Source organism: Thunnus maccoyii, chromosome 11 (assembly GCF_910596095.1).
Source record: "Thunnus maccoyii chromosome 11, fThuMac1.1, whole genome shotgun sequence".
Taxonomy (NCBI): domain Eukaryota; kingdom Metazoa; phylum Chordata; class Actinopteri; order Scombriformes; family Scombridae; genus Thunnus; species Thunnus maccoyii.
Window position 1 is genome coordinate 29,885,475 of NC_056543.1, and position 17,438 is coordinate 29,902,912.

Genomic DNA, 17,438 nt, shown 5'->3' on the forward strand with positions numbered 1-17,438 from the left:
TAACATGGATTTTGCGTATGAAAGGTGCTAAATAGATAAAGTTTATAATTATTATATTTATGCATTTATATATTTTTTAAAGACTTTTTACTTTCAACAGATGCAATAGGGCTGTTTTCACTTCACTTAAAAATAAAACAGGCCAGTTTTATCTCTTCAAATCCAATCAGGACAAACAACAGATGATAAAATCTGCTCAGTCGTCCTCAGCAGACAGAGCTACCAGCTGTGCTGTTTTCAGACAATCTCTCTGCAGGTCTGTGGAAAGCCTTTAGACTGTGTAGCCTGGTGGCATCCTGCAGGATAACCTGTGGCGTCTGGCCTTGGAAAAGTATTTCAAAGATCCCCAGTGCATCTTACTGAAGAGTAAAGAGCAAGAACTATAAAAAGGCTTAGTTCAATGAATAAATCATGTCGCCTGAGTAATGATCATATTATTGGCTGGTTCGGCATGTGCAGCTGGTGGTGTGTGTAGGGAATATGAGGCGCTAATTAGGTGAACAGTGACTACTTTCAACCATGCTCCTCTTAAATGTATAAATGTAATTACTTACATGCATCCAGAAGAACTGTAGGAAGAACGGACCGCTCTCAACATGGGTCAGTGTTGTTTTTTTTTTATTATTTCAAAGGACATTTTAAGTTTGCTCTGTTACAAAAGCAGTTTTAAAATCCTGGATAAAGGAACTTTTCCTGGAATATTTTAAATATACAGAATTATACATAACCAGCGGATTCTGAGACAGAAGTTACCCTCCAACGTTGTGTCCATGTCATTCTTTGATTTCTACAGAAAAACAAGGCATCCAGTGGTAAATAAATGTTTACAAAGCTAAGGTGCAATGTCAATGTCACTGACAAAACCAGCTATTTTACATCTAATATACAATGCCTTTAATATGAGGCAAGTAAAGGAAATATAGACCGTTCTGGCTAGTTATAAGTATGGAGCTACTGCAAAAGACTGTAGAATCTATGAAAGCTGCTCCTTAATTTTAACCCCCAAAATTAAAGAAAAACAATAGGCTTGAAACATGATGTCTCACTCTCTCTCTTTTTTCATATTCAACTAATGATGTCTGAAAAAAATGTTGCTCTGCTTACATTTTGCCTGGAGTTAAGTAAAAGCACAAGCAAAGTAATAATAATTACACATTCTCCAAACAATGAAAATTATACACATAATGTTTCAATATATATATAAATCAAAGTACAAGCAATGTCATCAGCAATTTTGAAATTGAAGTGTAGAGGCCTGAAACATCTTAGTCGTAGTCGTGCATTTGCATAAAACATGGGATCCCACCAGGTTCCACCACATGGAAGAAACCCCACACAGGAAGATGAGAGGCAGGAAGGTACTGATGTCATGAACAGATGCAGCATTTCAGCGGATGAATTAACACACAAAGAGATCCAACAAACTAAGTCTGTTTACCCTAAAAATCGGATGAAAAATCAGTTTCACTTCACGACGATGAAGAACCTATTATGAGTAAGCCCTCGAACATGTACATGTAAAAAAAAAAAAAAAATGCACACATACACACAAACAAAACATCACCTTAAATATCTTAAATGCAACCACAGAATGCATTACAAGGCAGTGAGTTTATGGAAAAGTCATTTTTTTTGAAGCACTTACACAAATATAACTGTTAACATACATATCTGATAGCTGAAAAATAGAATTTGTACTTCAGAGATTCTCTTCAAACTGCAGATCAGCTAAAGTGATGGGATGCTGGTGAGGGAGAAAATGGAGCTCCTGCCTTTTAAATAATGACACCCACACTTTGTCCTGAAGCAAGCACATGTGCCCTGTCCCACAGATTTGATAAGTGCTGGCTTAGCAGAAAACACGAGCTCCCACATCATTTCAAAGTGTTCCAATCATTCAGTGCAAACCGCACTACAGGACAAAGACATGATCAGAATCAGCTGGACCCTCCTTCAGATTTATCCACCTACAGACTTAAAAAAATAAGATGGCTTACGATTAAAAACTAAAAGAAGCTAAATCACAGATGAAGGACGTTTAGGCCGTGTCTACATTAATATGGATACATTAAAAATGCTGAAGGCTGATGGCCATACATGAACATTTTGGAACAGATGCGTTTGTCCTGTCCACACTGCAATGTTTCTGCAGAAAGCTCTGTATTTTAATCATCCGTCTTACAATTATCTGACTGATCTGCAGAAAACAGCTTGTGTAAAAACATTTCACTGGCTGCGACTGTGACTCAAGGCATATTTTTATACTTCAACTCCATCATAGTCAAGTCAATACAGTGATTTTGTATTGGGCTGAAAGTGCTGCCAAAATGTTTCTCATGCACATCAGTACTGTGGTTAAATGCATCCAGTGTGGACACTTACAGAGGACTGCAGCTGGAGCCGACATGTTGCTTTGGCTAGACAAGTTAGTATGAATAAAAAAGGCCAAAACTGAGAGAATTTCAAGATGTATCTGCCTTAGTGTGGACATGGCCTAACTCCTCAGAACAGGACGTGTTGAGTGAAAGCTATGAATAGTGTCAAATTGTGGCATATGCGAGTTGCTCAGTGTTGAAATATGGATTTTAAAATGCTAACTAGAATTAGGCAACAACTGTTCATTACATGGTCCTGTACTAGTGGGCAAACCCAACTCTTCTTCTGTGTTGACCTCTGAAGACCAGCGCCGCTCTCACTGTCAGCCAGGAAAAAAGCTCCTGACGCTGAGTACATGCACACAGACACAGTCCTGACTGATGCACAACACACCTGCGTTTTATACACACCTCAGTTATTTCACATTGCCCAGGGTGTGTTCACTTCGGCTCGTCAGGGACAACAATGGCTATAGGAACGATCCTAAAGCAATTACCACACACACACACACACACACACACACACACACAAACAGAAGAGAAGCCAAATGAACACACCACTAGAAAGTGAAATATCTGAAGTATGTATTCATCCCAGGTCAGTGGTCAGTCTGAGTTTTACAGGAGAGGCTGCTGATAATATGCTGCTTGCTGCTGCTGAGGAGCCTGGTGAGGGGGAGCAGCCACAGGATAGGAAACAGGAGGCATGCTGGAGTTGTGATAGGTCGACATGTCCATGGCAACGCCTGCCTGTGGTGGGTAAGGAGCTCCAGCTTGGTTCATGTACTGAGCGTTCATTCCACTGCTGTGAAGATAATACAGACTCTTAGTATCACCAACAAATATATAAACTGAACCTCAACATGTAAAAATATCTTCTTTTTTTTTTAAATGTGGCAAATACATCTTCAGTAGTTCTTTTCACGTCTTTTTTGAGTAGAGCAGTAATTCAACCTATACAAGATTCAAAGCTGCATCAAGCTTGTGGATGCTGGGAGTTTCTCTGGGACACGCTCCAGGAACAAAATGATCTATCAATCAATCTAGCTACTTGTACTCCATCCATCTGTCCACTTTCTGCTGCTAATGCACTCTACTTTCTGTACTCTTTCCCTACTTTTATACTGTCTATGAAAGAAAGCAGAATCAGTGGAACAGTGGACACAAAAGAACACCTATCCTTAGAAATGGCAATAAAGGACAGTTAAAAGCAAATGGATATAAGCCATTCTGGCAAAACAGCGGTCTACTTTTCACAGCTAAAAGCTAAAAGCCCTAAAACTTTACACCCAGTTGTAAAATTTAGCAGTTGTACTATTTCTATATTACTGGCCAACAAGTGGGGAATCATGTTAGCTGTGATTTCTTGCGTGTAGAATAACTGATTTACATAAAGCAACTGTTTTTTTAAAAAAACAAAACAAAACAAACAAACAAAAAAAACTAGAGTAACAGTAGCTTAGCTAAATATTCAGCCATGACTTTGAAAATCTTTTAGATAACACTAAGCTACGCTTTCTGTACTCCAACACAACAAACTCCTCCTAGCACTCCTCTCTCCAACTCTGTCATGGCTGAATATTTGGCTGGATATTTGTCTTTGAAGCATCTCCTAAGAGTGGCACCGGGACAGACAGAAGGCGCCTACAGACTGTTATGAGTTTATTGACAGCCGCACTGTGCAATAGGATCTAATAAACTTGGGTGCGACATCAAGTTTGATGTGGACTGTACGATGATCACACCTACTGAATCGTAGGCTACGACGCAAGTCAATATACAAGAAAACGTCATCAGCGTACGTCAATCATCTGCGCCGCTATAGTGGTAAACAATGGAGCTAAGCAAGAATAGAGCTTTCTATGCTACATCCTTCTTAGCGCAGCCATGATAACAGCTGGAGGACACATCATACAAACAAGGCTTCTGCTGCCACAACTCGACAAGATTTTCTTCTTTGATGGAATTCCAAACATTTTGTTTTGCTCGTTTTACCTCCATCCTTTGGTTTAGCACCAGTGCCATGTTGATCAGTGCATCATTTCATGCTGCATTCCTATTGTTGTTTAGTAGACGTAGGTCGTAGCAGCAGTCACATTGTGAGATAGTTGTCCTAAATTTCTGACACTGTCAGAACTTGTCCCAGGCTATCTTTGGTCGCAAGACCATGACAACAGCCATGTTTGAACATCTCTCACAGTGCGATGTAGGAAACTGTTTCAGAGCCACAACCAAAGTAATTGCCACATTTCTTTCATGTTGGTCATCTTTTGTCTAGGACAGCCCAAAATCACACAGTGTATACCCGGCTTTACAGATCTTGTTCCCAGTGTTTCTTACCTCATGTATGGAGGCTGAGCAGCTTGGCTGTTGGGTGGGGCTGAGACGTTGGGGGGCAGGGAATGCAGTGGTCCCGGCTGGTCATTGGGCAGAGTGTAGGGCTGAGCGGGGGGAACCTGGGGCATCGCTGAAGGCAGGTATGGACCACCGGCTGGGCCGAGGTAGCCCTGAGCAGACCAGAGAGAGAGAGGCAGCTTGTCTTTATTTAGTGCTGAAAGGATGATGGATATCACAGTTTTTCCTTTATTTACAAGATGTGGGGCCACCTCCCAAGCGCTTTAACCGCTAAGGCGGTTAAAGCGCCCACCATTAACCTCAACATCGTTGTTCCTTATTTCGCTCCCCTCATGTCCCGTCATCTCTCTAATGTCACTATTTTGCCACCATTGTCGATTCTCTAAACTCCCACACTAACAAATCTGTTATCTCTCCTCTCTTTTAAGTAAAGGGCAGGTAGCAGCTTCTCACTTTCGCAGGTAAAATGACAGACATGGCCAGTGGCAAGTCATATCACCTAGTGCTACACCTCCATCACAGAATAAATTTCCTAATAGAAGTGGAAATGAAATATTATATACACAAATAAGGAGAGAAAACTACTTAACACTTTCATACAGTTCATACAGTAGCTGCTGTGGAAGATTATATAAAGTATGAAAATCAGAATCATATTTTTGTGATTTTAGATGCTCATGTATAAAAGGAATTCTTGTCACTGCAGGTGCACCTGTTTGAGAGTTTTAGAGTGCTTTGCCAAATAAACAAAAAAATGATGAAGGGCAAATAAAAAGCTGAGCAGCTTTCTGGAGCTGACCTGCCCAGCGAATTGGACGTTTTTCTAAATCACTGGGGAGGGACAGTGACATCAATCATTATAGAGAAAACAGCCAGTGCCAAGAAAACCCAGGCGGCCTCCAACTCTCCAGGGAGGAAAAAAAAGGCTGATTGAATGTCAACCTATCAGGATGAGTCTAAGAAACAACTGCGTTACAGGTCGAATATAACACACACAAGAAAAGGGTGTGAGAGACAAAATGTGACCAAAAAAAATCTGCTCTGAATGATCCCCCCATCCTACATAAGTCTTCTGTTGTCTCCTTGAAATAATAAAGAATCACACTGACAGATCAATTGCATCAGTGGACAAAGAGCACACTCATTGTTGGTGTTCAATTATCCAGGGTACTCGCAGGTGGGTGCACACACCTCCTCTTTAAAACACAAAGCCTCCAGCCTTTATTGTTCTGAACTGTTGTATGATCAGTTGTATGTTATGTATGACTTAGCCCTGCTTTTTATTAAGAGGACAGAGACGAGACAGCTGCAGTAAACCAAAAAGAATATTGAATAATATGATTTGAAATTGTACAGGAATACCTTCATTCATTCATTCTAGAGAGAAAATCCAGAGTAGACAGAGTTAATACATGAATTGGAACACAATCTAATGAAACAAGCTAAGCTAGCTTACGTCTGTTATTTTGTGCTCTGTCTTGTGTCCTTTTCATTTAGATCCATGCTGCTCTACAGCATTTTCGTTATTGATTTATTGATTATTTAGACAGTCTTACTGTGTTAATGTCCTTTGAGACAGAAAGTCCTTCCTTATGATTCAGAGCAACATAAATAAAAACATCCCACAGAAAATGTGAAAGAATATCTTGTATTAAATGACAGCACAGAGGAAAACTGGAGTGCGTTTTTCTGACCTGCATGGCTACAGCTGAGTTGGTTGGTCCGTACTGCGTCTGCATCTTGGAATAGGGGGAGTAGAACGGAGCCTCGTTCATGAGCTTGTTGTAGAGCTCCAGGGCCTCCAGAACTTTCACATTCAGCTCTGACAACTCTGAGTGTTTCCTGCAACATGAGGAGACACACTTAATGGACAATAAATATTTTTCTTTTGTTTAACAGTCTAATTGGCCAAAAAATTTTCCCACTGAAGTTTCTCAATCATGGCCTTCTGAGGTCTTGACAGCCAAGGCTCCATCATTACTGTCTTTACCCTAAAATTCATAGTAGCTGGAATGGATGTTAAATAATCTCACACACCTAGCTGGGGCTTAAACTAATGAGTTTTTATATACGTATATACATAACAAGTCCATATGTAGCACACATTACCTGTCAATCTCCTGTAGCTTCTCATCAATCATGGGGTTCATCTGCTCACATGCACCTGTTCAGTCAAATATTCACCAGTTGGGGAGGGAAACAGAAACAGAATTAGAAAACAACACTGTAGCTTCGACCAACTGCAGCCGTCACTGGCAGAGCGGTTACATTTACACCAGCATTAAGGTTTATACCCTCCAGCTGGAGCAGCTCTGGGGAGTCGGGAGCCGGATCAGCAGGGTCTGCGTTCTGCAACAGTGCCAGCGTTCTGTCCATCTTCCCCTGCAGGAGGAAGAATGGAAATGGCAGGTTTAGGAGGGTAATTGAATTGAAGGCTTTTTTTTTTTTTTTTACAAATGTACAGAACTGTGCAAGAGTTTTAGGCACTAAAACTAAAGGGAGGATGCTGTCCAAGATAATGTAATGAATGGCTTTTATTTATCAGTTAACATCATACAAAGTTGAGTAAACAGCAGAAACCTAAATAAAATCAATATCTGCTGTGAGCAGCTTTGCCTTTAAAACAGCAGCAGTTCTCCTCGGTTCACTTGAAAACAGTTTTTCATGGTAACTTGCAGGTAGGTTGTTGTAACCATGCTGAAGAAAGATGTTCTTCTGTGGGTTTATTATTTAGTTCATCTCAGATGTTTCTTCATATAATCCCAGACTGACTCCATGATGTTGAGATCAGGGCTCTGTGGGGGCCAAACCATCTGTTGCAGGACTCATCATTCTTCTTGTTGCTGAAAATAGTTCTTTATAACTCTAGCTGAATGCTTGAGGTCATTGTCATGTCATGAATAAATTTGGGACCGATCAGACACCTCCGTGATGGTATTGCATAATGGATAAGAATTTTAACAACTAGGGTGCCTAAAACTTTTGCACAGTACTGTATGTGTATTGATGAGAGAGGTTATTTAAGAAAGCAAACACTGGAATAATGTGAAAGATTTCATTTTACAAGACAGTGTTACTGCAAGATGTGTTTTCATGCACACACAGTTTAAGATGATAACAGTTATGATCACCAACTTTAAGGTTACTAGTGTGTAACTGGAACGCAGCACTAGAAGAAAGTCATTCATTTAAATATATTTGCTTGACACTGAGGCATATTTAAAATATTTTTCCAATCTATGTTTACAATCTTTGTACACCACTATCACAGGACTTTCACTCCAGACTTTGCAGAAGTGTTACCTCATCAATGAAGACGGGTTCAGGCTCCACTTTGGTTTCAATGCTCGTCTCTTCAGGACTGGCTGTCTTTTCGACATAAGCCACTGTGGAAGAAAAGCTTAAGTTAACTAACTAACTAACTTCCCCAGGTTTAAAATCAATAGGCTAAGGATCATGCAGAGCTCTCATGCTTTACACAGGTGAAGGGGGTTCTGTATTCACTTTTAGATGAACAAAAAGACCTACCTGTCTCTGGTTCAGCGTTCAGATTGGTTGTGACAAAGTTGGAGGGGAATAGACCCACTCCTCTGTGGTTCTCTCCTTTCCACCAGTTTGGATCACTGGAAGCAAAAAAAAAGCCATGAAACATCAATGCATGAGCTTCAGAGAGTAAGCATCTCTGAACATTCAGAGCCACCATGATATAAAAATGTTTGATTAAATAAAAATGCATTCTGAACATATGGTGTCTGTGACTGATCTGCATAAATCTGTTGTTAAGTGGGTTATACTGAGTCTTCCAGTGTTTTCTCAGCTTTATTTGTGCAACAGACTTTGGTATGTTAGTCAAATTGATATAAATCTACAGTGTATGGAGCAAATTTAGAGAATAAATCAAGAAGGTTGTATAAAATGATGCAGTTCTTTTAAGGCTGCTTGACTTATGATGATCACTGAGTGGAAATCAGTTTATGCACTTTATTTTTTATAGGTTATATCACTCCAAAAACACATATATACACTCTATACTCACTATATTCTCAAGCTACATCTAACTGCATCTCTGAACTTGTGGGTTCAAATACTGGACAAAATGAAACCAACACACGGCCATGTATAAATATATCCTATATTAAAAATTCTGAGATAATAAGATTTGGTTTCATACTCAGACATATTGTCAACAAACCCCCGGACATTACAAGCTTTATAATATAGGATTTATTGTATAAATGTTGTATTGGACTGCATGTACCTGAAGATGATGCTTGTCTGTATATCACAACATAAAAAAATATAACTGCTTTTAACAAAACCAATTACAGTCTGTCATGAATCTGTCATGAGTGATGATTGGACGTGTTATCAAACATTACCTGTCATCCAAAACCAGGATGAGTTCTCCAGTTTTGAAGGTCAGCTCGTTATCTTCAGCCGCTTCAAAATCGTAAAGCGCGCGTACCTTCCGCGCCTCCTGTCCTCCGCTGCCGTTGGTGTAGTTCGGGGGGTCGGAGGTCACGGTCAGGGGCCGCGTCTCCGCCTGTTGCTTCTGCTCCTGCAGGGACAGCTCGATGGCTGGGGAGGGAGGGAGGGAGGGGTGGAGTTATGGATAGGAAGGAGAGAGGTGACGAAGAGAGAGATAGAGAGAGAGAGAAGAGGGGGAAAAAAAGGATGTCTGTCAAATATCCGACACATATGGACACATCAGGACTCATCATTTTTGGTTTTTTCTTCCCTATTAGAATCCAAACAGCTCTCAGAGGATTGCTTGCATGTAGGATGAAAATAATCAATAATGTAGGCGACGAATCAACCTTTTGATGCATTGGAGCATAAAATCTGCTTAATAATTCAAACGGTTATACTCCTTCTAAAAACCAGTATAGTTACGAGCAAATCGGTACAAACTGAAAACAATAAGCCTCAGACAAATCCTAGATATTAATGATTGATGATGATGATACAGTTATATGCAGTGAATCATGGCTTTACCTTTAGCCAGGTCGTCATCATCATCAGTTGCTTTGCTCACAGCAGGTGTGCTGGCCTTTGCGCTGGAACCCTGTGGTCAATATAGACAGACAAGGTCAGGTCTGTGTGTGTCTGTATACATACAGGGATGAGTGAGACTGTAGCATAAAAGACTAGAGGTGAAAAGCAGATTTACAGTGATTGTGATGCCACCTGCAGTTGATGTTGGGTCCTACATGTTGGTGAGAAATGTGACTAGCCTTGAGACAGTAAACCGTCCACACAGCTGTCTCATTATCTTTTGTCTCAGATGACCCAAGGCAGCTCTCTGACATGGGAATGAGGTCAAAGTGGACAAAATAGGTCAACTGGATCTTACTGCTAGTGTTAAACAACGACTGTTCACACCCACATATTCACAGTGGGTGAAATAGAGGCAGATTAAACAGAGTACAGGTCACGAGTGAGAGCAGTTTTTTTTTTTTAAAAAGATTTTTTTATGTGGCACTTTTGTTTTATTTGACATATTAACAGTACAGTGAGAACAGTCTTGGAACCCATTGGCTATCTGACTGATGACGATTTAGCCTTTTGGGACAACGGCCAATATTTCAGGGCTTCCGGTGTAGCCGGCGGATATCCGGATGACGGATAATGATATCCAGGACAAGACTTCCTGTTCCATGTGTCGGTTGTTGTTTACAATCAAATTAGCAACTTGAGATGGTCCAGATGACATGTCAGCTGATCTGTATAACCAGATACAGATATATGAACGCAGATACATTTTTAAAAAGCTAATAAAAAGCTAAATCATCCTCAGACGATAGATGATGGGTTCCGAGATCGCATTTCGGCCGATGCCTTCTACCTCTTCTGCTCTCCACAGGGACTGTTTACCTGCATGCAACCAAAGCCTGCTCAAACATGATTGGTCAATACTACTCGGACTATAAACGGAAACCAGAAAGCTTGTGGTACCAAAATCTTGTCCCGTTGCCTACAGATTCTGCGTTCATATGCAGATATCTGTTTATACAGATTACAATGAGACAGGAAACACAGAGGGAGGGGGTAGTGACAAGTGACAAAGGTTGCTGGCCAGATTTCAGCCAGATACGTACAACCGGTATGCGTCTTTAAAGTCTAACACCATTCTACCACCAGGACGCCCCACGATTGAGAGCAAATTTCAGTGGATTATTGCAGAACTGAGAGGCAATCTTTGTGGTTAATAGTCTAGTTTTGAGTGATCAAACAAGCAAAGAACTAATGATCCCTGTAAGTGGAAATAGAACCTGTAAAAATGGCCGTTTGTCAGCAGTAAATATATCAGAGCAAATGCACAATGGAAAATCTCATGAAAATGACGTTAAGGGGGGAAAAAGGAAGGAAAAATGTCCTGTAGGTACTTTTCAACGTTTCAGTATGAAAACGGTTAAACAACAGCGACTCATTTAAAGCTTTTAAACATCTTGATAGGGCTGAATCCAAACTGATAAAACTATTACACCATCTCTGCAGACTTGCAAAAAACGGACAGTGGCTGCATACCTACCAACACATAGTGGTTTAATGGGTGGGTTCATTAATATTGATTTAATGTCTAATTCACCTTAGAAACAGCTTGAGTCACACTACCTGCTGCTGTTTGCTCATCGGCGTCTGGAGATTAAATGTCATACCTGCTGCCTCATGTGCCACCTGCTCTTTATTAAAGCAGGTTTCTCCACTCTGCCCCTCCCACAACTTAATAACGCTGCACACCGCCACCAAACAGGGCACGGCCCGTAGCAACACAGAGGGGATGAGAGAGCAAATTAAACTCAAGGGGTTTCAGGTGATTCTTATAAAAGCCACGGTGATGTTTAATAGTCTATGTATACTGTAAACAGATGGAAATGGATCAGTTGTACAGTGTGTTGTATGTATTTGTCTGACATTGTGGATTATTTGTCCAGATTTGTGTATTTATTTTAATTATTAAGTGTTTACCTGACTGGATTATGCAAGATTACATCGTTAGACACAAATTGGCAAACATTTTTTTACTTTCTTATGGATCCCTCTTTTCTCCCTTTAAATATCATTTTGAAAATGGCAAAACAAACTCAACACCATTTAACATCTAAAAAGAGGAAAAGCCCTCAATAAACACCACACAACCAAAACCACCATCTGCAGAGAAGCTACGACAACAACTGATACAAATGTAGGTCAGCTACTTTACGAGAACCTGAGAGCAAAGTTCACTTCGAACCTTGACACATATAAAAAAAGGCCGTTATGTAACAAATCATAATGCAGGGATGTCAAACAAAGAAAGGAGAGAAAGCAGGAATCGGCTCTGTCTACTACAATCACAAAGAAAGTCCTGATCCCGGAACATACACATACACACACACACACACACACACACACACACACACACACACACACACACACACAAAACCACTAAATTATGTGAAATATGTGAAGAGGAAATTCCACTGTAAGCTCTCGCCATGTAAACGCAGACAGACAAGCTCCACCCAGCCTGAACCTTCACACTGGCCACACGCTGGTCTCCAGTGAAACCACAGCCATGACAACAGCCTGAGGCTACACAGAAGCCATACACACACACACTTATTTTGTTGCTGTGATCAGGATAAAGAAACCAGCAAAACAAAGGTGTAGGAGAGAGAATTGTGAAGAGAGTAGTAGCTGCTAACAGATGACTTTGTTGAATGATACTCAAATATGAGAGAAAATATTGCTTAATCTGGCTGTGGCTGTTTTCCATTTGTTTTCCAAATTGTAATTCCTGTTTGGAAAAAGCTGACTATTATAATGGTGATAGTGGAAGGTGAAATTTGGGATTTACCAAAACCTGTGGAACTGTAGGTTTACTTCCAAACTAGGGTTATGGTTAGAGGCTACCCATAAATGTCAAAGAGATGAAGAGATTAATTAGTTAGTTTGTTTTGTTTTATTAAAAAAATTTTTTTTTGAAAAGATGTTTGTCACATGACTAAATGATAGGCTGCACATAAAGAAACTGGAAACAATGCAATGCACGTGATGTAATGTGATGTGAACATACTTGTGAGGATGCGGTGGGGAAGCTGATGCCTTCCTCTTTCAGAGACTTGATGGTGGCGCTGATCAGGCTGAGCTGTGGATCCTTCTGGAAAGTTTCAGCCCACTCCACCATCAGAGCCTTCAGCTTTTCACACACCTTCGGGTGGGCCTACAGAGGACGTGCAAACAAACAGCTGTGTAAGCTTTCTCCTGTGTGTCTGTCACCTGTGCTAGAAGAAGATGCTAATGGTTGCCCGATAACAGTTAACACTTTTGATCTTTCAGCCAAATTTCCTCAGAATGTTCAGGGAGTACATGTGTGAGGCAAAGGAGAGATATCACAAAAGGGAGATGAAGTTGTAAAATGGGAGCAGTGAGCAAAAAAAAAAAAAAAGAATACACACCCTGTTCAGCACAGTGCGTACTTCACTGGAAAACTCTCTTGAGCAGATTTCCAAGTGAAATATTTTGCCACAGTTTGACACACAGGCACCCAGCAACTGCAAGAGAAGTAGTTGAAATGGTAAAAATGAGATTAAACACCACTTATATAGTGTATTAAACTAAAAAAAACTATAACAATGTATTTCAACAAAGCACATTTGTACCACTCACGCTACTGAATTATTCATAACATATATTAATAGCAGGTGAAGCTTTTTCAATAAATGGTTTATCATTATAGGGTTTTAGTTGTCTGAATGAGTGAATGCAGAGGTTTAAAAATAGAGCAGGATCATGTGACAGTCTTTGCTCATGATGACTCAGTCAGAGAAACAGCTCTCATACTCCTCATCTCTGTTCCATCTTCACACTATGAAATGTTCCAATTTCCTGTATGGCTTTAAAAATGGGAATATTACATCAATTATAGCTCAACTGCAGCAAAAATGTGTTGGTGGTAAATGGATATTTTGACCATCTGCTGGAGAAAAGTGAAGAAAAACATATGTGTGGGATAATCATGGTGTTGTAGCTCATCGGTTGATTTGATATTATTAGATTTTGAGTCCACAGGAAGAGAATTTATTCTTAACATAATTTCTAGTTACTTTTTGCTAAGTGCATTTTCATAAAATAAAAAAAACTGTCAGAAGAGTTTGAGCAGAAATGGAAGGATGCATTCACTGATGATGGCAACAACATGCAGCTCCTGTTATTATGTTGGCTAGAGAAGGTCATACACAGTAGACTTCTTGATGGCATGGCTATCCAAGATTCCCCTTTTGGAAAATAGTCTGTAAAATTTTGTGGCGTGAAAGCACAGTAACAAACTCACATTGAGGGCCTGCATGGCAACATGTGGCACTTTGTGGTTGACTCTTTTCATAATGGATCTCAGACTGTCCTTTGGCCTGAAAGAGAATAGAGTAGAAATTACTGCTTTAAACAAGAATCACTAAAAAACACACAGCAAAAACGCACAGCTCCTGATACGATCTAGTGTAGAGTATTTGTTCTATGTGTCAAACAATCCTACTGTACTGAAAGAGGCTCTTTGAACCACAGTTCTGCTAAAATTCTAACAAGCTCTTCCATGATTCCAGCTTACCCATTGGACGTCGTTCCAATCTTATCGCAGATGTCCATAATGAGGCCCCAGTCATCTGTTGTGTTGTTTTCATTGGTTGCCTTCTCTGGAAATGTCAAACAGGGATATATATGGTCCAATGAGAAGACATATTCAGTGAAATCCCAGCTGCTTGTCTTCACACACATTTGTGGGCAGACATGCCAATCACAGTGAGTTAGTGTTATTTTACTAATGAATGACAACCATCTGTGAACTGCCACATTTTAAACTAGTTAATGGTATACCAGCAGGTCAGGTTGAAGTTTAAAGAAATCTTGGAAGAGTGATGTAAGTTATTTAAATGTAAAATGAGAACTTCGCAACATTTCCCCCAATAAATTGTTCTGCCAAGATGTCGACACATCTCATCTTGTGATCAGTTTACTTAGTAGGTGACAGTCTAAACAACAAGCATTAAATATGTTGCATTCACTGTGTGCATCAAAGATCAATGTTTTTGACGATGTGGTCTTGGTTTAAAAGGGTGATCCAGCTTTGTGATAAGATTCTATAGAACATCCTGTTTTGTAATGTGCTCACAGGAAATCACTCATATACATAAACTCATAGTAAACCCTGTCATAACACTCGACGTCCTGACTATACAACAAGCACTACACAGTCCACTATTGTCCATCCATAAGTGCCATATTATCCTGGAACAAGGACTGTGGTGTTGCAGGGAGAGAAAAACTTGGTGAGAGGCGATTAAGTTTGCATGACAATTTGCATGATAACACATTCAGTGATGTTATGAGTCATGTCTGCAACACAAATGACCAAGCTAAAACATCATAATTCACGGTAGTAGAAGAGTCTTAACCAATACTGAAGCAGTTAGTCCATTAATCGATTAGTTGATCAACACAAAAATAGTAGCCTAATTGCCAACAACAGGACAGCAAATGTGCCTGTTAATTTTCATTTTCATCATCTGATAATCTACAGATTATTTTCTTATTTAATAGATCAATCATTTAGCTATAAAATGTCATAAAATGATGAATAATGCCCATCATGCTAATTTTTAACACCAAGGTGATGTCTTCAAATACCTTGCTTGGTCCGACCAACACTTTTGTTAAATTAGCATTTAAAATATTTTACTCAATCACATTATACACTGAAAAATGACAGATTCTCACAAGTGAGGGGTTTTTAATCAATCCAAGGCAGGGCTGCATGATATGGACAAAATCAAGTATCACAATATTTTTAACCAAATACCTCGATATCGATATTGCGACAGTATTGTAGGGATGACTACTGGTGCTTTCACTAAATATTTACACCATGAGATTTCTGAGTCATGTGGATATAATGACTAAGTAGATAAAGACAAACAATACAACAGCTACAACAGTCTGGTAAATTAAGAAAATGACATCACTTTACTGCAATGCAGCTTTTAAAACCCAGGAAAAGACAATACTTATACCATATCATGATATTACGATATTCAAAATCTAGGAGGATATCTAATCTCATATCACAATATCGATATAGTATATTGCCCAGCCCTAATCTAAGGTGAATATCCGAGGGGGGTTTTAATTGTTCTGGGGAATTCCAAAGAGCATTCTCACTATCGACCTCATTTTACACACTTACGTTAATCATCAATGTAAAAGCAAATAATTGAAAGGTTATTGTAAATGGAGAATTGTTAGTGAGTTTCTGCTCTTCCGATTCGGGATCATGTGATTGTGCGGCCAGTCACGGTGTGTATTAATCACACTTAAAGTTTGCGTTAGTTACCAATCAATCACTCATCCTAGCAACTAGACTGATCGATAAACTTCATGGAAGCTGTTGACAACCAGCCAGTTTATCACCTACCCACTGGGAAGGTGGCTGAGACTTGGATGTTGTTGTTGTTAATACTCAAATGGTCCCTGTTGAATAAACTTACAATGCTACAACCAACTAACTCATGCTAAGCTAACGTTAGCTTCAAGTACTGCTGGCCGTCTCGTTAGCTAACAGCTAGCTGTGACACACCAAACACGACAAACAAGCAGCCATTCACTTACCCACATCTTGATCAAATGGATTTTGGGAAAATAACGGCATACTAACAGCTTAAAACAGTTACACTATTAGAAGAAAGGAAAGTTGTGTTGTTCTCCGGGCTAAACCTAAACAAATAGCTCTTCCGTGTCCATTAAAATCACACTAGTTGCTCTTCCGGAAACTTGGCTGCCTTCAATAACGCCTGAACATTTATTTTTGAGTGCAAGAATTGTACTAGGCAAAAGGTTTTTGTTTTTATATATATATTTTAGCAGGTTTAATTATTTTTTTTAAATTATTGTATAGAAGGACATTAACAGAAAATTATCTCCGCACGATATTTGGCACTTGAGTTTAACAGCTCTGTCTAGTCTCCATGAAAACAAGCGAAATACTGACATCTAATGGAAAGAAGAGGTTTTTTTCACAATATCCAGTTCAGGCGCAAACTATTGGTTCCATCCAAGGACATTAGATTGGAAATGAAACTATAAGTTTGTGTGACTGTGATTCAGCTCTAATTTGACGGTACAGTGTGGTACCTGAAGCCCTTTTTATACACAGTCCCCCAGAATCTGAACAATGCAGCGGGATGAAGCTCTTTAGCATATAGCACCAAGAAGTTTGTAAGGACCAAACATTTAAGACCCCCAAAACGTCCCCAAGATAAGTTTTATTTGTTGACCTATAGCCCAATTTCACAAATCACAAATTTACCTAAGGGGCTTTGCAGTCTGTTTGCAATACAACATCCTCTATCCGTATAGACCTTCAATTCAAAGAAGGAAAATCTTCCCCTCCTAATCATTTCATTTTATATTCATTTGGCGTTTTTTATCTGACTGTTTTTTATACTGCTTTCACAACGCTGTTGAAAGCTCCCTTTAAAATTCAATTTTATTGCATTAGAAAAAGTGCAGCAATTAGAGCCCAACTTGGCCAGGTATAGAGGCATCAACTGTACCCGACAAAGAGCCAGTTTGGGTCCCTGGGAGGCAGTAATCACAACTACATGACTCATGACTACATGAACAAGACAGATAGATGTGCACACTGGTTGCTTGCACTTGTTGTTTATTGCCATG

The 17,438-nt window shown here is 39.6% G+C and overlaps 1 protein-coding gene across 1 annotated transcript; it reads right to left on the reverse strand.

Annotated features, from left to right (window-relative positions):
• Positions 1–601: 601 nt before the first annotated feature.
• stam2 (signal transducing adaptor molecule (SH3 domain and ITAM motif) 2) lies at positions 602–16,662 on the reverse strand. The gene is made up of 14 exons (XM_042427052.1): positions 16,374–16,662; positions 14,320–14,404; positions 14,047–14,122; positions 13,172–13,267; positions 12,790–12,936; positions 9,726–9,795; positions 9,110–9,308; positions 8,259–8,353; positions 8,034–8,116; positions 7,025–7,112; positions 6,840–6,894; positions 6,425–6,572; positions 4,716–4,882; positions 602–3,180 (listed from the first exon to the last, which is right to left on the reverse strand). The coding sequence occupies exons 1-14, from the start codon at positions 16,411–16,413 to the stop codon at positions 2,994–2,996; spliced, it is 1,536 nt and encodes a 511-aa protein (XP_042282986.1). The 5' UTR covers positions 16,414–16,662; the 3' UTR covers positions 602–2,993.
• Between the last annotated feature and the right edge of the window lie 776 nt (positions 16,663–17,438).

Bases quoted from the DNA above. Each gene is read 5' to 3' on its own strand.
- stam2 (XM_042427052.1), bottom strand. From the start codon at position 16,413: ATGCCGTTATTTTCCCAAAATCCATTTGATCAAGATGTGG. The intron at 13,268-14,046 runs GTGAGTTTGTTA...CTTCTCTTGCAG, and splicing joins TTGCCATGCAGGCCCTCAAT to TTGCTGGGTGCCTGTGTGTC. The intron at 3,181-4,715 runs GTAAGAAACACT...TTATCTTCACAG, and splicing joins GCTCAGCCTCCATACATGAG to CAGTGGAATGAACGCTCAGT.